Here is a 26,841-nt window from a genome sequence, read left to right on the forward strand (position 1 = left end):
ACTACAAAGGGTGGTTAGGGATTTGGACATGCATTGCGAATGAAAGCGCTCGACTTGAAGTCGCTGCCAACACCCGTTGTTCCTTTCTTGTTGCGTGTGAACAAAGGGACCCACTACAGTTTGCTATGAACAGTGAAATACCAAAGCGCATGTATATATCCAACCTCTGATGGAGTTCTCCTCAACAGCTTGTGGACTGCCTTATGTCTGAATGTCTCACCACAGGTAACGGACTCTGGCAGATATTGATCTGCAGCATATAGTATGCAGTGCATTACGCCACAAAAGCGCTATGTGTACGTCTTCAAATATAGCAATGTGTGCATCGAAGGCAAAGTACTGTTACTTGATGGCACGACATTAGGAATATATGTAGCATTCATGGTGATGAGAACATTTTGCCATATAGGAATTCTTTCCAAAAGGAGCCACGCAGTTTCCTTAGGAGGAGCAACAAGATAGTTGCTTAGGCACCTGCACGCGGCCACAGTATCTTTGCAATCTGCACTGATGTTCTTTGAGATGTGCATATTTTGTTGTTTACTTTGTTGTGCTCTCATTTATCTGTCTGCGAGTTAACAAGCCGCAACAGTCTTCATATTTTCCAGACTCACTACGGACTGTCATAAGTGCAAGGGAATTATTTTCTCCAACTGTACAAACCACAGTCAACAACGTCATACTTAACCTCGCTGTGCTGTGTGCAGAGACAGTGTGTCAGTTTCACAGGTCATGGAAGGGCAAGCAACTCATCAATCAAAGCAATGGGCTATTTAACACGCCCACTGTACAGTAGAGCATGCTGCTTTTTGCCCCCAATGGGCCTCAGTTAGCCAGGTGTGACGCAGCCACAAATCGGTAGCTTTGCACAACGAAGTGCGTAGGCAGCAGGACTGTTTCAAATAGTGTACCCTGTCGCATGAATCGGTAGGGTTGGTGACAGCAGCGGCATTAGCAGGAGACAGAGGATGACATACGCATACGTATAGCTGTACAACCGACAGACATCCGGTGCCACAACTAAATGAAAGTGATTTCGAAGATGCGGCCAGTACTGTAGTGCTACCGACACTTCCATTGTGATTGGACATATGTGGGGTAGGTGCACTCTCACTAGGAAACCTCCATTTTGCTTAGCTGCACGCATCTCGGCCAGTACTGTACGCTACAGCTTTACAATGCCATTACAGCACCAAAGCAACAGCTACGCACACACTGACAAACAGTTTAGATATACACGTTTCCTTTGTAAGAAACATGGCCATTATTAGGACAGGGTGGGGGTAATACAAAGTGTTTAGCAACTGCTCTATTTTCATGTCCAGGCTGTGTACGTTGCTTTTGAAGCGTCTGAATCACTTTGTGTGGCTACTTGCTGTTGCGGTACAGGTGCTGCTTCTGCTGCATTCCTTCAATGTAAAGTATGTCCTGTTACACACAAACATATGTGTGAAGTGTACATTCAGCAATACATATTAACTACATTACTTTTTAGACTGCAGTGCTTGGCAATGCAGTTACTATCATGCCTTATTTACTGAAGACGGACGTTCTCTGCCAACTAATCTAGGGTGCTTGGCATTGCTGCGTTAAAAAAACAAAAAACATGGTTTGCTATTGTTTTGCACTGTAGAAGTTCTGCAATTATAGGAGAGACTTTAGTGTAGTTACCAAGTTGCAGTTACGTTCTGCTCTCAATACTTTACATTCCTCACTCTGCTATTTCCTTCTTTGTTTCCATCTACAGCGGCAGTGTGGTAATATTGTTGGATGCACACGTCACTTCATGTACTGGTGCATTCAATTATGGTTCATAATCTATGCCTTTGGTCTGTTTGTTTTACAGTACAGAGTTTGCACAGTTACCTTACTTTACTTTCCTTGCAATGGTGCTATTTATACATGTGTCTTCACTTTGGTGAATGGTAGCAGTACGTAAGAGAACTCCTGCTGTTTCCAGCAGTTTGAATGCTAGCGGCTATATACGAACAGATGTACAGTTTGTGGTTACTGTGCTCATCCGTATAGGGAAATCAGTTTTGTATGCTGTATGCTACATCTACACAAACTAATGGCATTCTGGTAAAAACCTACGTTATGGTTAAGTTGCACTACCAAATGCCTACCAAATTCAGTAAAAAACTGTGCTAAAGAAAGGTTAGGGTTCAGTTGCCCAAAGAAAAACCTGTCCAAATCAGTGGAACATTTTTTCGAAAGGGACATTACAGGTACTTTGCACTAGTCGCCAGTTATGGTAAACTCAGCAAAAATAACTCGCGCCACCACTCTGCACTCCAAGGACTACCACCCATGACATCAAAGGTGACATCACAAATGATAGCACCCTGCAGCACGAGCTCCGACCCACGTTAGTGGGAGGGAACTGACGCTGCAGGGGTACAGGAGAGTCGGCGGCACACTTCTGTGTGTGCCCCCGAAAAAAGTAAGTGACAGGGGAAGCTGGATGGTGGAAAGTGATCTGTATGATCACTGCGCAGCGAGATTATTATTTTGGATTTTGAAGTTTCCCGATGCACAGTAATCCCGTAGATCCCCTTCAAACACTACCCAAAATATGAATGTCGGAAAGGCAAGTGGACGTGGATCATCTGGACTGCAGAGGAGTATGTCTCGTTCCTCACGCATACGCATGCAGAGGAGGAGGGCATGTGGAAGGCAACTGCACAATACAACACCTGCGAGGCTGAGGCGAGAACTAAGGAGCAATCCATATCTAGGCTTCCCAGAGTCCTCCTCCCACCAAGCATGTGCTCAGTCTTCCTGCAGGTTTGCCCCTACCATGGTGGGATGGTCCCGTTGGGCATACCTCCTGGAAAACGGAAGCCTTGACAATGGTAGCCAGGCACTAGAGTGCAGAGAGATGGGCATGGCTGAAGGCAGCAAGGTGTGGTTTAATAGACTAAGCACTGGCAGGCAAAGTCATTCACAGTATCACTGCATGCTGATGCAATATTAATGATGCAGGGAGGCAAAGGGCCTGGGCCATCCACAGCCTTTACTCTGTCTAGAATTACCCTGTACTAATTTTGAATTTAGTGGTGTTTGTGCCCGTGTGGTTTTATTGCATGCTTTTTATCTTGTACTTGTTGGCCTAGTGACTGCCCCCCCTCAATCTCTACACCACCCATGGCACTCTCTGCTTCCCCTATCTTCTCCAACTATTTCTCCATTGACATCCTTCCCTCCTCATTAAGTCTGGCACGAAGAAGTTCAAAAAGATATCTCGGTCTCTAACCCTGGTCTTCCTTTCACTGACACTATACTGATACTAGTATTTCCTCCAGACAGACCCTCACCGACAACCTCTTTGTCGTTCCCTCGCCAGATCTATGGACGCTTCATATGGTCTCTGTTCTCTCTCCTTTCTCCTCTTCTCCCATTAATGGTGGCAACCGCTGGGATTTCCACCTGGCCTCCTTCGACTACTCTAAGGTCATCATTAATGTCTACATGAATGGCACTGTCTTTGTCCAAGGCCCTCAGGCCAACCTTCTTCTCTTTGATAGACGCTTCCAGAGCCTCATCAATTTCCTTTCTTCTCCTGCTCTCCCTTCTCAACTTTCTTCAGCGTTGTTGCTTCCCCCCTCTGCCTCCTCCTTGGCTATATTGCCCTCTCTTTCCTCTCAAGCCCCCCCTCGGGATCTATCTGCACCTCCTTCCACAACTCCACAGTGCATACCTCTGCTCTTTACCCCTCCCCGGAAGTCCTTCGAGGATGGCAACCTTCTCCATATTGCCACTCTCAACTCCCGCTCAGCCATCCAACACTCCTCTGACATCTGTCACCTCCTTGAAGAACTTGACCTCAATGTCCTCGTTCTCACCGAGACATGGTTCACTGCCAGCTCTGTCATAAGTTTTGATACTCTCCTGCCTGACGGCAACAAGATGCTCTCCACACCCAGATCCACCCGGTCCGCAGAGGGTGTAGCCCTAATCTTCCGTGAGTGGATTCATGGCTCTGTTATTCCTATGCAGACCTACTCCTCTTTCAAATGCCTTATCTGCAGGCTCTCTCTCTCCTGGCAACTCTCTTACCGTGGCTAACATCTATCGGACACCTTATCAGATCACCTCCTTCCTCTCTGAGTGGGCGTCCCTCTCCTTCTGCCTCCTGGCTTCTACCACTCAACTCCTTCTCCTTGTGGATGCTCCCTGTTCCTCCTCTGTACTCTTTCGTGACCTCTGCAATTCTCTCTATCTCTATATATTCTCCCCTCTGGCCCGACTCACTCCGCAGGCACACGCTAGATGCTCTGATATCCTCCAACCTCTCCCTCGCCATCCCTCTGACCACTTCCTCTCCCAGAGTGATTACTCCCTCCTTTCCTCCCATCTCTCCCTCTCTACCTCTCGGGCCAATCCAACTCCAACACTGCCACCTACCTTCTCGGTCATCTGACCCATGAAACATGTGTCAGTTAAGGCTTTCGCTGCCACATTCTCTCGCCCCCCTCTTCCTCCTCCGGCTGACTCTCATCTCTACACAGCCCTTTCCATGCTCTACTCTTCTATCTCTGATGCTCTGGATGTTCTTGCTCCTGTCATGAGGATCTGCTTGAAGCCCAAAGCCAAGTGCAACTCTTGGTACGACTCCGACCTAGCAACCCTTAAACGCGAGTGTAGGTGGCTGAGAGGAAATGGTGGGCTTCTTGTATTCTCTGACAGACTGGCCTGCTGCCTGCTCTAAAGGCATTACCGGCTCCTTGTCCAAACGAAGTAGAGAGCCCACACCCAAGACTCTGGCCTCTAACAACACAGCAAAACCCTTTAAAATCTACAAGGAGCTGGCCAACCCTGCTGCAGTCTCTACCTCTCCTATCTCCTCCCAGGCTCTTTGCATGGCCCTTGCCTCTCATTTCATCTAAAAAATGCAGGACATCCTGTCCACCCTCCCGTCCTCTCCTCATCTTCCCCCTTCTCTCTCCTCTACTTCTGGCCCTCCTACAGCTGCCCCGTCCCACCTTCTCTTCCTTTCCTCTTCTCTCCCCCAATGAGGTTTCAAGACAAGTCCGATCTATGAAAGTCTTGTTAAAACAGGTTCTTCCCTGTTCATCTAAAACCATCATGGACCATATTGACACACTTGCTCCTGCTCTTGCCGACTTCTGTAACCTCCCCTTTGCATCTGAAGCCTTACCCGCCCCTCTGAAGCACTCTTGTGCATCCTCTTCTCAAGAAACCCACTGCCGACCCCTCATGCCCGGCTAACTAGCGCACAATCTCCATCACTCCTTACCTGGAAAATTCCTGAAAGAACTGGCCATCTCCCAGCTTAATCTTCACACTAATTCTGTTGGTTGTCTCCATGACCATCAGTCAGGCTTTAGAGCTTCAAGAAGCACAGAAGCTGCTCTCCTGAACATCCATGAAGACCTGCTCTCCAACCTTGACTCTAACAACCCTTCTATCCTCATCCTACTCGATCTCTCCTCTGCCTTCGATACGGTCAACCATGCCATCCTGCTCAACTGTCTCCATGACAACCTGGGTATCACTGATCAGGCCTGGCCTGGCTGACCTCTTTCTTCTCTGATCGACTCTCCCAGGTCCAACTTGGGTCCTTCCTTTCCTCTATCTCACTCTCTACCTGTGGTGTTCCACAGGGGTCTAACATCTCTCCCTGGCTTTTCAAACAATACCTGGCACCCCTTGCCCACCCCATTGCTGCACTCTGCTGCAACTTTCAGTGCTATGCGGATGACACTCAGCTCGTCTTCAGGCTTCCCTCCTCCACCTCCTCTCCTTCTCTCATCTCTGACTGTCTGTCCGCTATCCAGGAATGGTGTGCCGCCAATGATCTCTGCCTTAACGCCAGCAAGACTGAGATTCTCCTTATCAGCACACCTGCACCCTCCTTTCCTGTCACTCTCTGGCCAGCCTCACTTGGACCTCTTCCTGCTCCCACCTGTGAGGCTAAGAACCTCGGGTTCATCTTCGACTCCACATTCTACTTTTCTCCTCACATCTCCAACGATTCTAAGAAGTCAAGCTACCAACTGCACCTCCTCAGAGGTATTCCTCCTTTCCTCTCCTTCCCCCAGAAGTTTACTGCCTCTCGAGCTCTGGTTCTCTCTAGGCTTGACTACTGCAACAGCCTCTTTCTAAATCTGCCTACTTCTGCAACTCATCCAGAACAGGACTGTGAGACTTGTCTGCGTCGGAGGCAGTGCCAACCCTCTGTGGCCGTGCGGCTTGATGCCAGAATAGGTCCTTTCCTCTAGCTCTAGCTTCGCGTTTGGTGTGCGGGCTGAACGTTGTCTGGCGTTGTCCTGCGGCTCCAGCGGCCCCCGTGGTTCAAGCGGGGCCAGCCGCAGCGTTTCGAGTCGGGGGTTATGCCTCACTTCGGAGATCATTGGGGATCACCAGCTGCCTCGCTGCCTGCGGATGGAGGTTGGCATGTGATGCTAAGGTGTTCCGCCGGGAGGATTGGGAGCCTCTTATCCCTTAAACGGCTTAACGGCTGGTAAGTGTGGGTGCTAGCAAGCGGCTGTAAGCTCATGCGCAACCTGTTGCAGTGAGTTTGTTATACTGGGTGGCTGTGATTGCAGTCATTCTTCATTTTTTAGTGCCAACGTTGCCGTTACGGCTGCAGTATTCTGTCTGGGGATACTGTTGCTATGCCAGTGTGTGTAGTGCCCCCAGCCCCTTACACGTGGTTTGGGCTAGATTATTTATTTATTTATTTATTTATTCACATTTGTAGAGCGCCCAACAGCCCTTAGGCAACATGGCACTTGTTACATAAGAAGAGCTTTGCTTAGTTACATATCATTGGTATACAGTTTAAAGCTTGTTACATGTGTAGAGCTTTGCTTAGTTATAGTAGCAGCAGATTTACAATTTGACCATTATTGCTAGAACACACATTTATCAGTATAAGTAGTTAGGATAAATGGCCAGATGTAGGTGATAAGAGGGGGGGGGAGTATTAGTTGAAAAGAGAGGTTTTCAGATTCTTTCGAAAGGCAAGTAAAGAGGTTTCTGCTCGGAGAGAGGTAGGGAGGGCGTTCCAGAGCTTAGGGGCTATGTATGGGAAGCCCAGCCCTCCTGCCTTAGCCTTATTGATGCAAGGAATGGTGAGTTGGTTGGTATAGCATGTTCTGACGGGTCTTGCTGAGGTGGCTGTACAGAGGGTTTCTGAGAGATAGGCAGGTGCTGTGTAGTTAACGCATTTGTGGGCTGTAGTGAGAATTTTAAATGTAATGCGGTCTTTGACTGGGAGCCAGTGAGCTGCTTGTCTAGCTTGAGAGATGTGGTCCCTTCTCTGGATACCTAGTGATGCCCTGAGTTCATTGTTTTGTGTGATCTGGAGTCTATTTAGATTTTTACAGGAAGTACCTGCTAGGAGTGAGTTGCAGTAGTCTAACTTAGCACCTACAGTGGCTCTGGCAATAGAGAGGCAGTTAGGCTCGGTCAGGAAAGGTTTGATGGCATTGATGAGTTTGGTGCTTAAGGCTGAGGCTGAGGCTATGGAGTTTACTTGCTTATTCATGGATAGCGTGGCGTTGATGTGAACCCCAAGAGTCTTGACCGACTTGAGGACGGGGATGATAGTGTTATCTATGTCAAAACTAGAATAGGTGCAGTCTAGTTTTGTTAGCGTCCTCTTTTTGCCCAGGATGAGAATCTCGGTCTTATCCCCATTGAGGCAGAGACCATTTTCCGCCATCCAAGCCTGGATGGTGGCGTAGATTTGGTTTAATGCGGCTGCATCGATGTCGTATGAGCCAGTTAGCGGTAGAACCACATGGGTATCGACCACGTAGTTGGTATATGCAATCCCAAGTGCATCAAGCTTATCAAAAAGGGGCTTGGTGAAAAGATTGTAAAGCATTGTTGCAGTACATGAGCCCTGGGGGACTCCACAATGAATTGAATTGGGTGCTGCATTTGCTATATCAGAAAAGACTTTCATTACTCTTCCTTCTAGGAAGGAGGTAATCCATGAGGTTGCTTGTTTGGAGAACCGGGCTGCTTGAGTGAGGTGAGTGGTGAGAGTGTTGTGGTCAACCAAATCGAAGGTGGCCAAGAGGTCTAGGAGGAGGAGGAGGGCAGGTTTACCTTTGTTTAGGATTTGGGTGATTTGGTTTTTGAAATACAGTAGAGCAGTTTCGGTGCCGTGCCTTTGCGAAACCCTGGCTGTCTTTTTCCTAGGACAGAGTTAGTCTCCAGGTGCCATTGGATTTTCGTATGAGCTGCTTTATCCAGAAGTTTAAGAAGGAACGGTACAGTAGTTATGGGCCTGTAGTTGTTCGGCTGAGAGGGATCTAGTGAAGGTTTTTTTAGAAGAGGGCGAACCCTAGCTTCTTTAAGGCTGGTGGGGACAATGCCAGTATTGAATGATGAGTTGATGATGGCAGTGAGAAGGCGGGGCAAGGTCCTTGGCGCAGTCTTTTACAATCTTAGGAGGGCAGATGTCACCTTTTCATAGTGAAGGTTTAATGTGTTTGAGGAGGTCTATAACTTCGGGTTCTGTGATGTCCTTAAATGAGAATTTAGGGAGGTGGGAAGTGCCGTCAGGTGGCATGGCCTGCGTAGGCAGGTTTTGGTTTAGTAATGCTTTATAGTGGATCTGGATTTTCTTCTGGAGGGGTCTATTTTATTTAGCATAGCAGCTTGGATGCTAGCGCACCAGGCTTCGTCCTTAATGATTTCATCTGTGCTGGTGGGCTGCGTAGTAAGTTCCTTCAATATGGTGAATAGTTCTTTAGTTTGCGAGTTTGCATTGGAAATTCGTTGATTAAAGGAGTTGGATTTTGCAGTGAAGATGGCTTCTTTATTCGCGCCAGTAATTTAAAATTGTTTCTAGTGGAGTCACAGGGGTTAGATTGCCACAATTTAAGTGCAATTCGCTTATTGGAGCACATAGTTTGCAGATCCTCAGTGAACCACGAGTTGGCGTGAAATAATTGTTTCTCTTTTATTCTTTCTAGAGGTGCTACAATGTTAACTTCCTTTGAGAGGGTGTCCTTAAAGATGTCTGCTAGGATTTTTGGATCTTGTGAGAAGGGAGGAGCTATGCAAGGGGTGTTGAGGTGTGGTCGGATGTTATCTGCTGTAAGTTATTTAGAGCTTCTAGCTAGTGTGGTGGGGGTGGGCATGGTGACTTTGGGCTGGCAGTAGTGGGGATGGAGAATTGGAATGCATTGGTGATCTGTTCAGGGATAGGCACTGTTGGTTGTGAACGAGGAATTACAGTTATGGTCGGCAATCCAATCAAGGGTGCGACCTTTGGTGTGGGTAGGGCTCAGACTTTTTTGGGTGAAGCCTAAGTCTGAGAGGTCATTGAGGAGTGAGCTAGCCGCATTGTCGTTGGGGTCATTGAGACCTTGCTTGAAGTCGCCTTGGATTAGTGTTTTAGTGTTTTATTTTAAGGTTGCTACTTAGTAGATGGGTAATGTGTCCCTAGAAGTCCGCCGGAGACCCTGGTGGACGGTAAAGGAGATGAATGTTGATGGTATTGGTGGGTGAGAGGGCTAGTTTCACCGATAAGATATCAAAGCCGGTGTATCCAGTTAGCAGGGCTAGGGTGATGGCAGGGCCTGATGCCTCATGTAACCAAGTTTCAGTGGTGCATAGGATGTCTATGTCTTAACTGAGTAGAAGATCATTGATTTCTAGTGCGTGGGCAGTAAGTGAACGAACATTGAGTAGTGCACATTTAAGGAAGGGAGATTGTGGTTTTTTTTTTGGTGACTCAAACATGATGTTGCAAGCTTTGGGCAGGTGAGGGAGCTTAGTGCGAGAGGGGGATGGCCAATGCTGTGTAGATTTGACTTTTTGTGTGGATGTGCTGGATGAGTGTGAGAGGTGTCTGGCAGTGGAACAGGAACCAAGTCTGGAGTTCCTGCAGGTGATGTGTGCAGGGCGGGTGAGAGTGAGTATCGGCTGGGTGCGTGTTCTGAGTCTAAGGAGTCTGGTGGGGAGTTGGATGCAGAGGTGAACTGTGATTCCATTGTAGAGTGTAGAGGAGAAGTCGTGGGGTAGTGTGGTTGTTGTAGGAAAGATGGAAAATAATGTGTGCAGATGTGAGGCACACCAGAATCAATGGGAGTGTAGCCAAGTGTATTGTGTGTTCGCTGGGAGTAGCGTTTCATTTCATGATGTGAGGAGCAGTGGGAGGAAGGTGCTAGTGGGAATGCAGGTATGTCTGGTTGTAAGAGCGAGTAGGCAAGGAGTAGCAGAGGTTAGGCGAGTATGATTGTTACAGCTATACGGTCTCATTGAAATAGTGGTAACATATAGTATACATTTGCATGGTGCAGCATAATACAACTTTAGAGAACAAAACACAAAGGTATACATGCCTAAGTAGTCTGCAGTAATGTAGTTTAACCATACACTCCTACAAAGTGCTTTGCAGTATATTAACCCTAGAGGGGCGCATTAAAATGCAACGTGATTCAATTTAAAAACAATGGTGGTAAAGCATAGATATCGGTGCGATAACGTGAATAATCATAGACCTTAGAAGTCGGAGCTCGGATGTTTAAAATCCAACAGAACAAAAAGTATGGTGATACATAGGTGACACGAAGAGAGTTGTGGAAAGATACTGAAACTGCAGCTGGCCCAGTTACGTTGGTCGGGCGACGATGCAGCGTCACTTGATGGTCAGACGTGCCCGTGTTACTGGGCAGTCATGGATGGCGAGAACAGTTAATAGGGAGGTATGAGGCCGGTGGCTACGCAGTGCGTAAGGGTGGCAGCCCGGAGAGGGCAAGCAGGAGAATCAGTCTTACCGGTAGGGCTGAGTATACATGGGCACCGTAACTGGCCCTGTACGCCCACGACAGGCTCAGGACAGGAGCCTTTTGCGGTGCCTTCTGCACGGGTCGGCTGCACCTGTCAGTTGTCAGTGATTGGGTGAAATAGGCACTGGAGGCAGCCCAGTCATCTGTGGGAAGTCGCTACCTGGTGTGAAGAGGTGGCGGCCATCTTAGATGTTGTATTTTGAAATCCTCGCGGTTCGGAGTGCTATGTAGCAAGACGCTGGTGATCTCAAGGAAGGGGGTAAACACAGCAAATGAAGCTGTCGTGGAAATATGCTGCTAGTAATATACTGTGCTGGCGGAATAGTATATTTAGAGGCTTGGGAGGTATGCAGAGACCATGGGCTTACCTCGATTGAAAATTACCATGCCTTTGTGGGAATCGCGTTGCTCCTGCGAACGCTTAGACAAGGAGCTCCTGCTCCATACGAAATCATGCCAGAATGAGGTATCGCAGGCTCAGGACAGGAGCCTTTTGCGGTGCCTTCTGCGTGGGTCGGCTGCGCCTGTCGGTTGTCAGTGGGTGAAATAGGCATTAGTGAGAAGGGTGGCGTGACTGTCCCAATAGCTGGGAATTTGAATCCTGCGGATCTTCACGGCAGCACATGAAGAACTGGTGTGGTAGATGCTGTGGGCTCGGTGAGTCAACCTGTCTTTCAGCAGCATCTGCTTCATTTCAAGTAGAACAAGGGCCCCTGATTATGGCTAGCATTTCCAAAGAGCTTTTACAATGCACTAGTCTCTTTGATCTGGGTGTTCTGGTGGATGCTCTGAGCGCTTGGGTGGTGGATTTACATCAGTCTAGAGTATGCATGGTACCTCATACAGCCGTGCTCCCTAGTCCATCCGCATTGTTACAACCAATTAAATTAGATTTTGCCTGTCAAGTTACCTTGCAAAGGGAGTCAACAGACCATGCCTCACAAACAGTATTCTCTTGTGTGGAGCACATAATGGCCAAGTGGGCAATTTTAGTTGCTAATGAGGAAGCCAAGATTTCTAAAGGTGAGACACAGGATACATCCTTACCCTCCTTGTTACCGGGGTCTGGTCAACTAGCAGTTAAACGACCTGTAGTGGGGGTCGATGAACATAAAACAATTTCTTTGTGGAACTTGCAATCCTGAAAGTCACAATGGCCTAGAATAAATGATCAGAACACCCTTGATTTTATTATGGATGAAAGGAACTTTGTTGTAACTAATATCCCGAAAATGGAAGTTAAAGAGTCTAAACAAGCACTACGGAATAAAGTACTCACCTGGCTATGCCAGAGAACAGGATCGGGTGCAGTCCGCTGGTCTGACTTGTTGATTCTTCGCAGATTGGACCTTAGGGACTGGTGTACTGAACTTAATAGTAACTGTGTATTAGTGGGCTGTGTGGGTAGCTCCCTACCTGCCTTTCTAAGACGCTGTAAATATCTTCCAAGAGGATCTTCGAATTGTGATTTGATATTGTAATGCTGGGTGGTACTTAGTTCCCTGGCTTATTGCTTCTTTGTGCTTAAACTGTTCCTTCCCAGTCCATCTCCATTTTAGTTGTTTGATGCATTTCTTTTGCTTAACTTAATTATGTGAATTCCCAATCTTTGCATATGCTGCTTTTATGTTTCATGTTGTTTGTTTTATATGCGCCCTCACGCCTCTGGGTTTATTGGTGCACAGTATAATGGAAATAAAGTAAAAAAGTAAAGTCAAGTCCTTGGCCTCAAGCCCTGGGATCGTATCTCTCCAGCCCTGAAATCTCTTCATTGGCTCCCAGTGGATGCAAGAATTACATTTCAAGACCTTTTGCATTGTCCACAAGGCTTTCTGGGTCCTGGGTCCAAAACACCTTCAACTCCCCCTCTGTAAATTCCTTCCCACTCGAGCTTTTTGATCCTTCACCTCCAACTCCCTCAGGGTCCGTCGCTTCCCCAAGCAACGAGTTAGGGGTAGAACTCTTTCCTCGTCTGGGGCCTCCCTCTGGAACACTACCTATCACTCTTAAACTTGGAGAACCACCTTCTGTACCGTAAGCAATCCCAAGACCTTCCTCTTTGCTTCTGCCTTCGATCTTCCTCTCCCCTGCTGATCTATCTGCCTCTGTATCCTGCACCTGGCTACCCTCTGACCTCGGGCCCAGGTCCCTGCCGACCCATTATTTCACCTGCAATGCCTCTTGGCAACCCTTGCACTTGGATCTGTATCTGCAACCCTCCAGTCCTCTTACCTGCAGATACCCCTTGTCTGCTTGTTAACCTTGCACTTGCCACCCTACTGGCTGCACTACCAGTTGTTGTTTTATCCCTTGCTTAGCACTTTCCTTTCACCCCCCCCATGCACTTTCCCACTTCCCTCTCCCCTGCACTTGCGTGTTCTCACTGTCACTGGGCCTGGTAAGATCGTTGTTTTGTCCTCCCTTGTTTCCCCTCCCTTGCCCTGTCCCACTCTGTAACACTTGTGTATACAAATAAAATATCAATATCGATACATTGCCAACCTGTGGAAGTGTTCAGCCATAGGATCCTGCAAGTCCTGCTGAAAGCAGTACACCAACTTGTGGAGCAATGCAAGGATGTGGTAAAACATGTGCATTACGTTTTTGGTAGAGGAAGGTGATGGCAAAGATATAAGTGCCTCTTGAATGAACCAATGCACTTGGCTCTGTTGGAGGGGTACTGCGTCAAGGGCAGGAATCTGGCTCTTTCTACTTCCTAGAGAGTAACCTCATTGATGGAGTTCTTAATTCGTTTTCACTCAGCGAGTTCAGAAGCGCACATTTAGAGACGAGGATGGAGGGTGTTGAAGTACAGCAGGGATTTTTTGATTGCAATCGGTCATTATATTACATTGTGGCCAGATAAATGGATCACCGAAATTGGATTCATAGGGGACTTGAGATTGATATGCACCACACAGGGATATGGTTAGGCCAAGATTGTTGAATATTGTGGGCCTTGACACCCTAAAAAAGTTCTCTTATGTTAACAATATTTATAATGCGCACGGTCACCAGGAGGCATCATGGCGCGAAGAGGAACAGACTGGAGCCACAGGAAGACCTAGAATAGCCACATTTTAAGAAGACGGCGAAAGTGGAGGGTGCTTTAGCACTCACAGCCTAAGGTTGTGGCTGCACAGTAGACACACCTGAGAATCGGGGTGGGGGGCTTCTAGGGATTATCCACTCGGAACATGATTCACTCACAATGATTTTATTGACTCACAGCAACCTGGCGTTTGTACTCCATACTGGTACGCTCAAAGGTTCTCGCATATACTGTTGTGATAGCTACCTTCACTAGACGTACAATAAATGTACTAAGGTAGGACTGACAGGTGGACGGTTGGTGCCTCACGCATCCTGGGGTGACTAACTATGCATACTATTCACACGTATATAAGGTCTTATTCCAGGGTTGATGCCATATGGTTTGCAACAGATGTTGGCAATGGAATTATGTGGGATTGTGTTGTACAGATACCCCTGGAGTAGGATGACTAGAATTTCCACCGTAGATCAGCGTGTGTAATCACTAAATGGAGGCAATCAATTATTTGATGTTAGCAGTGATGGGCCAGCATCCCCATTGGTTACTAGGGACGGGATGAAAGCAGTTCTTGGTCACAGCACAGAGGATGCAGGGGTACGCTGAGATTCAACCTAGGTGGCAATGATCAGAATCCACAAAAAGGGGTCTGGATCGTGTTATGGGAGCCTGTTAAGTAACAGGCCCATTTATAGCCACACAACAATACAATGGAATGTAGCCACTCCTGAAACCTACACAGTGGGACTCATTACGAGTTAAGGGGTCATTTTGAGGTAAATCCTGCAAAAAATAGTCCGGAGGAGTTACTGTTACCGCCACTTGGTCAGGCGAAATTTCCGCCTGATTACAAGTGGTGGTGGCGGCGGTGTAATTCCCCATTCCCTGCTTTCTTTCTGCGGAATTACTGCTGCGCTAATTCCTCAAATTCTGCCGATTTCTTTTGCCATTGAGTGGAAAGATTTACCTCCAGGGTTTTGCTGGAGATAAATCCTCCACTGAACACCAAACCTCATCATTTGCGTAGTGTTAAAATTGGAGGTAACTGAGTAACCTACAATTTTACCCCGTACCTCCATACTCGTAATGAGGCCCAGTGGTATGCTGATCAGGGAAACAGAAGTTGGACTCTTCCGGCCAATTAAATGCAGTACCTGGCAATGGGGCATTAGTATAAACAATTAAGAGGGCAAATGGGGTGATATTGGGGTGTTTGGGTAGTCTCTCATACACTTTACCTTATTGCCAGAAATGTCATTCTATTTGTCTCTGACTGTCAATGCCAGCCAAAGCTTCCACGTGTAGACTTAGCACGTAGTGAAGTTATACTTTCTTCCTAACAATACTACAAACCTACTGAATGCTAAAATAACATGCAGAGGGACCTATTGATTGGAAGATGGATGGATGGATGGATCCCATGAATCACCAAGCTGTAAGGAAACAATCTACATGTTAACAAAATTAACCTTACTGACTCTAAACTAAAGATCAGACCAAAAACAATACAGAGCTGGGCAATAAGCGCAGGTTCCTTGCAAGAAACTCTGAAGGCACAGGCAGGTGGTTTGGATAACAACTATAGTAGAAACAAGAACAGGATTAACCTCGGGCTCAATATCCCCTGAGCTCCACAAACCCCCCTTAGGAGTGTGCTTACCGTGGAATCCGGATAGTGTAGAGAAAATATGACTGAAGACCTCAAGGATAAATAAACATTACCAGAAAGCTGGAAAGGAACAAATGTACTTCCCACGTTGGCGCGCGTTCGCGTCCTCACTGGACATGTAAAGATGGAGAGCAACAATCCTTTCCCACGTTGTGCGCGTTTGCGTCCTCAGATGCATAGAAGAAATGAAGAGAAAGGTTCTTGCCCACAGAGCACGCGTTTGCGTCTTCACTGGAGTTGTAGACCGAAGAATACAAAGTTCTATTCCATGGAGTGTGCGATCGCATCCTCACTTGAACAGCAGAGTTAAAGTAAGACGGTAAGGTAGAACTGAGCACCGGGGAAAAGGCAGAAGGAGCAGAGAAGAAACCCTGTTCAGGTAAGGACAAGAACAATGATAGAGCCGTGACCAAGCAAGCACAAATAGAAGTTGGCATCACTACAAACAAGGGTAATCCAATAGCAGGTTGAGATTCAGTCCGGGTCAAAAATACTAACAAGGCGAATCAGAATCCAAGGGGCAGGCAAATGCAAAAACGCCGAAACAAAGCAGGGTTTGGCAACAAGAAAAACCAATGAACCAAAACACTAGTCGAAGTTTGTTCAGAAGCACCGAGCTGAACACCGGAAGGGGCTAATAAGGACGAATACACGTGACCTTACACAGCTTACCCAAGCGTAAGGGATGCCAGCGTTGCCATGGCAATCTCCAGTCTCTGTGTCCCGGCTTACCACTGAAGACTTTTCTTTAAAGGGAAAGTACGCCGGCTTGCTGGAAACCGAAAGTGCCTAGAATGTAACCCTGTATTAACATTGGCTTGTAGTGGATTCCTCATGTGTGTGTGCCTCTGGATCGTGACACTGACACAGGCTTGTTCTTTCTGTCACTCCTGGGGGAGATGGATGAGTTAGGAGTTTATCTAGGTTTAAAGTCCATGTTTGAATGTAGTGCCAGCGTGGCCTGTGTCATTCTCACTGTGGGAAGAGATTGGTGCTTTCCCTTTAAATCACAATGTTGTCCGTGTTTGCTCAATGGTGCTGTTGATTATATTATTTGTGTTTGGGCCAATACACAAGTCATCAGTGGTTACACAATGGACTCGTCAAGCAGGCGTCCTAATGGTGGCAAACTCCTGCCTTTATCATTTGTATACTGAAATTGGGAGCTTCCATGTACTCATTTCTGAATAAATAAAATAGAAGGTATATACATGTTTCTGATGATTAAGATATCAATTTAAAATAGTTTTCTCCTAATCCTTTGGATGCTAACATTTTCTAAATAAAAATGAACCGCGTTATTCCTGCTGCATGTTACCTCGGTCCTGTTAAATGCTCTTATTGGAGCACCACTATGCTGCCACCTCTCGGGGTGTCTTTCCCCAACAGATGGCCCTTCAAAGTCGTATAAGTTACTACGCGAGTTAATATCACTACTACCGAGTAGATTCGTCTTATTTCATGTGATGCCTGCGATTTGTTAACGTGTTGAAACTAATAATGTGCATCTCCTTTATGTTAATAGGTGACTGATGCCCCAGAAATGCAACAGTAATTGTTCGATTCTCTGGACTGTCGCAGTGAAAAGCTTCATTGTTAGAATATGCAAATTCCCAGCATTTTAGAAGAGTGCAAGTTTGGGGTCCAGTTGTCTTATCAGAGTATTCAGAAACTGAGATTGAGAAGCTTGTTGGATACATGATGGCTTCCGCCCATGCAACACCTACGTGGTAACATACAGTGACCAAGCATATTCATTCTGTCAATTACGGGGGAGAGTGCTATCTAGCATGAAATGATAATGTGTTATTTGCAGTAAGAAAATCACTTCGCATTAGTGCTTTGAATTTGGGAAAAGGTTCAGTGAAAAGCTCCTCTTATTGGGCCCCTGACAAAATAAACTGGCAAACTTGAAATGTGCACATAATGTGGGAACAATTGCCATCTCAAGAATATACTTATTGCCCACATGCGGACATAGGTGAAAAAATGTATCCATGCACTAAATTTGAGAATAGCATCCATTTGCTTGATACACTTATGTGCCACCAGCAAATGCATACAGCTGCAAAACCAAAGGCAGAGCTTACTGGGCACCAGAAAACACATACAGGAGGGAAACCTCATGGGTGCATTGAATGTGGGAAAGGTTTTGCTCAGAAGGGACACCTTATTTGCCACCAGAGAACACATACAGGTGAGAAACCTTATGAGTGCTCTGAATGTGGGAAAGGGTTTGCTCGGAAGCAAGTCCTTATTCACCACCAGAGAACACATACAGGCGAGAAACCTTATGAGTGCACTGAATGTGGGAAAGGGTTTGCTACAAAGGGCGAGCTTACGATCCACCAGAGAACACATACAGGTGAGAAACCTTACGAGTGCTCTGAATGTGGGAAAGGGTTTGCTACAAAGGGCGAGCTTACTAGCCACCACCAGAGAACACATACAGGTGAGAAACCTTATGAGTGCAATGAATGTGGGAAAGGGTTTGCTGAAAAGGGCAAGCTTACTATCCACCAGAGAACACATACAGGTACGAAACCTTATGAGTGCACTGAATGTGGGAAAGGGTTTTTTACAAAGGCAGAGCTTAATAGCCACCAGAGAACACATACAGGAGAGAAACCTTATAAGTGCATTGAATGTGGGAAAGGGTTTGCCGAGAAGGGACACCTTATTTGCCACCAGAGAACACATACAGGTGAGAAACCGTATGAGTGCACTGAATGTGGGAAAGGGTTTGCTCGAAAGGGACCCCTTATTAGCCACCAGAGAACACACACAGGTGAGAAACCTTATGAGTGCATTGAATGTGGGAAATGGTTTTCTGAGAAGGGACACCTTATTTGCCACCAGAGAACACATACAGGTGAGAAACCTTATGAGTGCTCTGAATGTGGGAAAGGGTTTGCTACAAAGGGCGTGCTTACTATCCACCACCAGAGAATACATTCAGGTAAGAAATCTTATGGCTGCACTGAATGTGGGAAAGGGTTTGCTGCAAAGGGCGATCTTATTATCCACCAGAGAACACATACAGGTGAGAAACCTTATGAGTGCACTGAATGTGGAAAAGGGTTTTTTACAAAGTCAGAGCTTACTAGCCACCAGAGAACACATACAAGTGAGAAACCTTATGTGTGCACTGAATGTGGGAAAGGGTTTGCCCGGAAAGGACCACTTATTCGCCACCAAAGAACACATACTGGTGAGAAACCTTACGGGTGCACTGAATGTGGAAAAGGGTTTTTGACAAAGTCAGAACTTACTAGCCACCAGAGAACACATACTGGGGTGAAACCTTGTAAGTGCACTGAATGTGGGAAAGGGTTTGTTCAGAAGGGACAACTTATTTGTCACCAGAGAACACATACAGGTGAGAAACCTTATAAGTGCACTGAATGTGGGAAAGGGTTTGCTACTAATGGCGAGCTTACTGTCCACCAGAGAACACATACAGGTGAGAAACCTTATAAGTGCACTGAATGTGGGAAATGGTTTGCTCAGAAGGGAGATCTTACTATCCACCAGAGAAAACATACAGGTCAGAAACCTTATGAGTGCATTGAATGTGGGAAAGGGTTTGCTCGAAAGCGACAACTTATTTGCCACCAGAGTACACATACAGGTGAAACGCCTTATTAGACACAAGACAAAACATGTAGGCCCGTTCAGCAGAGTGAATGTGGTGAATACTTCAGTACACAGGATGTTATCTGCCATAAGAGAGGACATGTAAGTGGTGAAATCTCTTCTGAAATTGAAGATGTTTCAGAGAGAAGGAGGTGCGTCTACAATGCTCCTGAGTTTGGCCTGGCTGTTGACTAATACAAATGATGGCTGATTATGATTGTCCAATCTCTGTTCGAAATGCATCCGTTCTGTATTATTTGAAGGGAGACTGTACCTTCTGTGTTTAGGTAACCATCCTATGAAAGACTTTGCATAAGGACTCCATGCTAATTAACGGGCTCCAACATTTTGCAAAAGCTTAGACTCAGTGCTTGAAGCAATAACTATAGATGCTCATAGGATATATGGGATGGCCTTTGGACCGCGGCAGCTAGTAAGGGCTCTGACCATAAGGGGAGGGCTCTGACCATAAGGGGAGGGCTCCCACCAGCTCTCGGCTTAGCTAAGGTCTAACGCCCTTGTTATGCAGCAGGGAATCTGCCTGCTACTGAAATGGAACCAAGAGGGTGTCTCCTCTTCTTTTTAAGTACTGATATTATGCTCTTGCTTCATAGATTCTAAAAGTGGATTCTGAGGTGCTCAAAATGCATTTCCCTTCCCAACTCCATTGCACAGCTCTACCAATGTACCACCCTTAAAATGTACTACACTCCTGGGTTCTGCAACACATCCACAACAGTTCCTGTCACACCTAATGCACATATACCGAGATATAGGTTTTCACAAAACAAAAAGGCTTCAGGGAAAGAGGCATAATATGTATTACATAACAGTGTTATCAATTGGCATTTCACTGTACGGATGTCTTAGAGCCAATAATGACTAATGTTGTAAAAGGAAGTATTTGTTTACACATTCTCTCTCTAGAATAACAACATGTTCCAACTCTCCACATTCGCTTAGAATTCCAACATGTGTTTGTCTGGTAAGCATCAAGTCTCATATTCTGTAATCAAATCACTCCACATCACTTCTTTAGCCCTGGATATTAAAGTACATGTCAAGCATATAAAGCACTGTCCAACTCCACCTGTGGTTTAAATAGCCTTTCCATTGACAGACACAAGTCCTTTCCAGCCTTATGCCTTCTGTTTAAGGAACATCTAAGTTCAAATAAACCTGCTCTATCACTGAAGCAATGTGTATAAAATGTTCTCTCATTTCTAAAGGAAAATCACAAATGTTTAACCTCTAAAGTAATAGGTTTGATGAGCCTATGCAAGCTATCTTATGGCAAATCACAATATATCAAGCAATACATTTCAATGTACATCATCATAATGTTCAAATGCATAACAAAATATCACTGCATCATCCCAAAACCAAATGTGGAGCACATTATTGAGTCAAGCAAACCCCATTGCAATACTTTCCCAGATCATGACTCAAAGGTGCAGTTTAAGGCGTGCACCCCCTTCTCCCTCTCACAGGATCATAGCATCACCTCAGCATGTCAGCCAACCAGCCCTTTTATAGATGCTTCTCATCCTTCATACTCTATCAGTTGTTATAACCCTAATTATTTCTAGATTTGACTATGGCAATGCTGTTTTTTTCTGTGCTCATTGGCATATGTGACTAACGTCAGGTGGCATGAAGTGCTAACCTGCTTTTTTCATCCATTAAGAAATGTGGCATATCACTTTCTTTACAGTCCGCCCTGGCTTCCTGTGACCTCTCAGATTGGGTTTAACGTGCTTTGTTAGCTCATTGTGTCTTTTATGGCAAACGTCCCCCTTTCTGCATTGGATTCTGCCACTCTTGTCCTCCCTGTACCTTTAAATCTATTCCTCTAGATGAGCAGGTGGTGTACCTTTTTTGGGGGGGGGGGAGTGTGGCTCCCTGTATCTGGAATGCCCTCTGTCTAAGATTGCACGCTACCACGGGCCAAACGACCTTCAGATGCGTGCTATAGACCCATCTAGTCTGGTTTCTTTCCTTCATTTTGCTGGATTCTGCTATGTTTTAATGTCTACCTGCTGTTAGAGCCCATAAACCTTTGGGTGAATAAGTGCCATAGAGAAAGATTTTCTTAATTTTAAAAAAAGGCAGCTCTTAATACCGGAGGTAATGCTATATGCTATATGAGCAGAAAAGACCACTTTTTTGTTACGGGCTTGTGGGATGTGGCCTGTAGTACATGGGCAAAAGAAGAAGTCCCCAAAGCAAGCTACCTATTGATGTCAACATATAGGTTTGGAGATTTAGACTGATATGAGGCAACTGTAAATGAAGATCTTGTGTGGAAACATATATCACAAGAAATGCGCAGGAACCAGTGTCACAAAAAATATAATCAATTTTATTTTTAGTGCATACTAAAAAACAAGGACGTCAATGGTCCATTTATAAAAAAAAGGCCAACGTGTGACAACATATAACAACAGTGAATCAAACACTATATTCAAAAAGCATACAAATTTATCTCTAGACAACTGTTAAATCTCAACAAAGCTCATTGCTAGCTTTTGGTGGTGTTAGTAGAACAAGGTGACTTCCAATCATAAACATTTATCATTAATTTTTGAAAGGAACCCTTGTACACAATGTGTTGAGATTTAACAGTTGTCTAGAGATACATTTGTATGCTTTTTGAATATAGTGTTTGATTCACTGTTGTTATATGTTGTCATGTCCATAAAACTGGAGTCTCCAATAGCACTCCAGAAGTCAGTTTCCCAGAAATGCTTGCGTCGCCAGGACTGCCATCCTCGCTGAATACTGCAGCGTGTCCACTTTATGTAGCATGTTCTACAGCACTAGAGTTTTCTTTTCACCTTAGGATCCCCTGTACTGTATTATACTATTGCCTATCTATTGGGGCAGTAGTAGATGGTTCCCTAGCCTGGGATCAGCATAATGAAGTGCAATTACACAAGGAAGGGGGGGGCTTGCCCACTTTGAAAGCTATCTTATAAGAAATTGGTTTGGTGTGAAGGGCCCAGAGAAGATGTCAAGTGTCCCATTAAATTATGTGGCCATGTATTTTAGAAAAGTGACATTTTGTGAATAGAGTAGGAAGGGCAAACGGAATAGATTGTTTTCTGTGTTGTTAGACAATACAACTCATGCACATTTGGAAATGAAATGGTGCCTTTCTGTCTGAAATGAGAGTTGTGGGTGTAATGATATCACAGTTGTTCTCTACTTTCCGAGAAGGAATAGTGGATATAAATGTTTACAAAATAAAGCTGATCTTGGATAAATTGACATGTCTAATGTAAATGTCTTCCATCGGGATTCATACACTGAATGAAATGCTGATAAAATGAATATTGAGCTTCCACCAATATGTCACTGTGTTAACATTAAATATAAATTGTTAGTAATAGCTCAATTCCTGTGTTAAATCTCTTTTTTTCTGGCTTCACTTTTGTGTAAACTGCTGTTCAGAGGTGATTCATTTGTTTTAATTAGTGGGGTGACCACCTCTATTCAAGTTTTATGCTGGAATGAATGTTATTGTCCACTTTTTAAAATGTATTGTTATGAATATGGAGAGAGTGGGTCGTGACGTAGGAGGTAGGGTAAAGAGATGGTGGTAATGGGTCCGTGGAGGGGTGGGAAAGAGGTTTTCTTGGAGGCAGCTGGTCGTGACGGAGCAGGTGGGGTAAAGAGAAGTAGGTGCTGGTGTTCAAATCTGCATACTGTGCCCGTCCATACCTTAACCCTCAGCTAAAGAAGATATGGCATTAAAGAGAATAAATGCTGTAAATTAAGGTAAGTGCTCACAAATTAATTAATTGATACAGAATGTTGTCCAGTGAATTAAACCCACATTCTATATTACCTGTCTTTTGTATAAACATTTGCTAGCATGACCTGCCACTTTTCTTACACTTTGAACAAAAGCGATGGATGAACTTTCTTTTGTATGGGATTTTGATTACTCTGGTGTTTTTGTTTTGCATGGGATTGTGATAACTGAGGCGTCAGGAATGACACTGGGACACAAGTTAGACATGATTTTGGCTGAAGACTTATAACACAAACTGGGCTGGGAAAATGCCTCGCTGCCCCTGCACTAGCAGAGTTTCCCTACGTAAACTCAAACCTCAAGATCTGTCAGTGTCAGAATGTCCAATCAAAACCATGCTGTGTCCAAAGTACTATTCTGGCCCTCACACTCTAAACAAATGAATTCTAAGGTGAAAAGGGTAATGTCTTTGGCCTTGAGTGTTTTATAAATGTTCAGCTGCAGCCTGTTAAATGCCATGTGCGCTCCAGCTGCGGGGCGTCAAAGCTATTCGCACCCTGGGATTTCCCAGAGTGCGGATAGTATTCTTGGGGGGTTTTGCCCTACCAGAGATGCACTCTGTGTGAACGCATCCGGCAGGTGTTGGAGGGTGGAAACGGACGACAAAAGAATGGCTGCTGCCATTAAAATGGAACAGGGACTAGCTCTCTTTTCAGATGATGGCAGCCGTTGAAAATATGCTCAAAATGGCCGCTGTCATCCGAAAAGGTACATGGTCCCTTTTCTATTTTAATGGTGGCCATTTCCTTTTGCTTATTTTTTATTTTTTTTTGCGCCGCTGCATGCGGTGACGGCAGAATCACAACCAGGAAAGGTGGATTCTGATTGGTCAGACCACCTTTCCCGGGTGCAAAAGAACAGTTCTTGACATTCCCTTGGGTTAACAGCAACATTTATCTTCAAACTCATCTTTTTATGTGTGGTTGGCATACCTGGTGTACTCTCCTGCCAGTCTCTTAAACCAACACTTCCTGCTGGCTAGAGACGAGCAACTCCCTCCTGCCAGCACCCTGCTTGTATTTCTTGCGTCAGTGATTTAAATTCCCGACACAGGTGTGAGCTTGCTGACACTAGAGCACTGCCTTTGCTCGTGGATTCCTGTGCTCTGCATTACTCTGCTCCTCTTCCTCATCCCAGTGTTGTGCGAATAGTAGTCCCTTCCTGAAAACACTGTATGAATGTGTGCAATGGGTTTTAAAGGCAAACTAGGTTTGGAAGAAAAGTAGGTGAAGTTGGAAAAAGTGTTTCAGAATTTGACATGGCCATTTAGATTTTGAGAGTTGGCCTTCGGGGTGTAACAAAAGATGTGTACTACACTCCATGGGGGGAAAGAGGGAAGTTGTTACAGTAGGCTATAGGCGGAGCTGTGCTGCTGAGGTGTGCAGTTGTTTTGAGGAGAGAGTTTTGCTTTCTATCACTGAAATGGGAGTGTTTTTCCTACGTCTACTGGGAGGCAGTGTGGAGCATGCCGCAGAGCTGTGCAGGTGGCAAGCGGGGGGGAAAGGCTTGCCCGGTGAGGCTTCTGGTTTTCAGCTCTGGTCTGCAGCTCTCACACAATTGGATGGATTTTGGCCTAAAAGCAAGAACATGGCCACCATGCGTCTAAAGTACTGTCCTGTGCCTGTATAGCATTTTTACTTTGATATATCTGAAGTGCTGCCTCGTGTTTGTACTAGTGGTGAAGTAGTGAAGCAGTATGCTACCAGCCGGTCTGTGCACTAGACGGCAGGGGAAGCTACAAGAGGAAACGGCAACCTCTATGCTAAGTGGGCAAACAGGGTCCCTGACCCCTAATGCTAAAGTGAATGAATCGCTATCTCAAGTCAATCCGCTAAGCGGCAATGTTGGATAACAAGAGGTAATCTACCGGCCCACCGCTCAAACGACCCAGAAGGTCGATGCAGGGGGCTTGGAGAAGAGTACTGTCGAGGGTGGTGGGAGGCGAGAGAGCACAGTCTTGTCCGCAGGATGCCCCCGACTGCAACAGTTTCAATTGAACCAGAGAAAACTAGTTCCCTTCCTCATGCCCTGAATCCCTCACCCATTTCTCAGCAAGATCGGCAGGATAGCCCATAGGCGAGGGGGGATCCCTTGGGAAATAGGGCCATGGAGGACTTTGACTTCCAGGAAGATACCGCTTACTTAGATTCCCAGGAGTATGCCGGATTGCGGCTCCCAGAATTTGCAATGAAATCGCCTCCCTCGGCCTCTTCCTTTTTGCCAGCTGACACTCTGGAGTGCCAGCTCTGAGCTCTAGCGGCGCGGCTAGCCCAGGACATTGTCGAGTTAAACGCTACAAGACAAAACCAGCGAAGGCTTAGTGACCGTGCCAACACAAACTGCTCTACTCCAATGTGCTTTGAACCCCCTGACGGGATGCTGCATAACACTAAACCATTAACACTAGGGAACAAACCTCCAAATGCCTCACCTAGAGGCAATATGGAGGCAACTGACTTTAGCGACATAAAGACAATTCCAAAGGATATCTTAAAAATGACCTGATCTCAAGATTCACCAAAGTCAAGTTTGCCCCATGAATCAGGATCATTCTCGGCCACCTTCTTTGAATCTCGTGCGAGCTTAACCTCTATGAGGAATGGACTGGCCAACTCGCACCAAGCCTTGCTATCTAGAGGAATAGACTTCATCCATCTCCAGAGCTTGATGATGGCTGCTTTGAATGTGTCAATCCATTTATAAAACTGTATGAGACCCTGAGACAATAAAGGACCAGGCTACTCTGTTAGCGATGATTCACACCAAGCTCATCTTTCTGGAATCCTTTTCGGGTTCAGTGCAGTAAAGGCTCGGTAAGGATGCATAATTATCTGCCCAAAGGCAAGATAGACTCTTCGACCTTGCTAGAGGTGGGGGGCAGAGAAAAACACTCTTCAATTTTGGAAATATTGAATGGTCAAGACATCAAGAGATTTCACAAGCTACAGCTGACGGGAGCCAGTGACCAAGGGCCCTCATACATCGCCCCACTAATATTCCGCCTCCAGTGGATATGAGGGGAGACTGCTCGACTAACCTTCCCTGTACATCCCTGTGAGCTCGTCACGTCTGGATCCTCAGAGGATAAATGGGAGGGGAAAAGATGATATCTAGCGATGGTGGAATTTGCTCAAAACCAACTTATAACAGTTCAGTCGGAACCAGTGGATTCAACTTGGAAACCGCAAAGACAGATGCAGTGCCAACAAATTCATACTCGAATATGACAAGAACAGAAAGTAGAAAGTTATATTCTGTCTTTGGAAACTTGAGCATCGAGGATCACAGTCGTAAACCAACAAAAAGAGGCAAAAAACCAATGGCTTCCTAAAACAATTAAATTAAACGGGTCTAGATCTTTTATGCAGAACTTCATGCTCCCAAGACCTCTGAATACAGAGAAATGTATCCCTGAAGGCTCAAGAGAAGTAGCCACTTCTCGGGTTGTGTCTCAAAAGATTATAGACACACTCAATGCAGTGGACGAGAACATGCTCCTGCTGATGGACTTATTCAGATGATATGAATTTATTTGTTTATTTATTGTTTGTCAGGCGCTTATACAGCAAGTAAAATACAATTTCAAAGCGCCCACTGGGCGAGGGGAGGGAACAAGGGAGTGAAATACATTACAAAACACAATATTTAATGAGGGCAGTGGGAAAAGGAAGGAGGGACGGACCTACTATGCCTTGTGAGCATTCAGAAAGTGCAAGAGCAGCAGGGCAGAGGACGTCAGTGCTGGGGAGTCCGGGCTCATGGGTGAGCCATAGATGAAGTGCATGGGTTATTGAAGTGCTACACGGCCAGGGGCCATGTCCGGAGTAAGTGGGAACCTCCAGGGTAGAGGGTGTGCCAAGGCAAGTGCTGAAGGTAGACATAAGCTGGG

General features: G+C 45.8%; 1 protein-coding gene across 3 annotated transcripts in view; it reads left to right on the forward strand.

The window, feature by feature from the left end:
* LOC138498536 (zinc finger protein 84-like) overlaps positions 1 to 22,532 on the forward strand; it is a 123,340-nt gene extending 100,808 nt beyond the window's left edge. For all 3 annotated transcript variants that reach the window (XM_069622318.1, XM_069622317.1, XM_069622319.1), the window contains one exon: positions 17,025 to 22,532. In XM_069622318.1, the coding sequence (XP_069478419.1) occupies positions 17,426 to 19,147 (1,722 nt within the window). In that variant the 5' untranslated portion in view covers positions 17,025 to 17,425 and the 3' untranslated portion in view covers positions 19,148 to 22,532. The remainder of the gene's footprint in view (positions 1 to 17,024) is intronic.
* Positions 22,533 to 26,841: the final 4,309 nt, after the last annotated feature.

The sequence above is a fragment of the Ambystoma mexicanum genome, chromosome 5q (genome assembly GCF_040938575.1).
Source record: "Ambystoma mexicanum isolate Mex_15411 chromosome 5q, UKY_AmexF1_1, whole genome shotgun sequence".
Classification (NCBI taxonomy): domain Eukaryota; kingdom Metazoa; phylum Chordata; class Amphibia; order Caudata; family Ambystomatidae; genus Ambystoma; species Ambystoma mexicanum.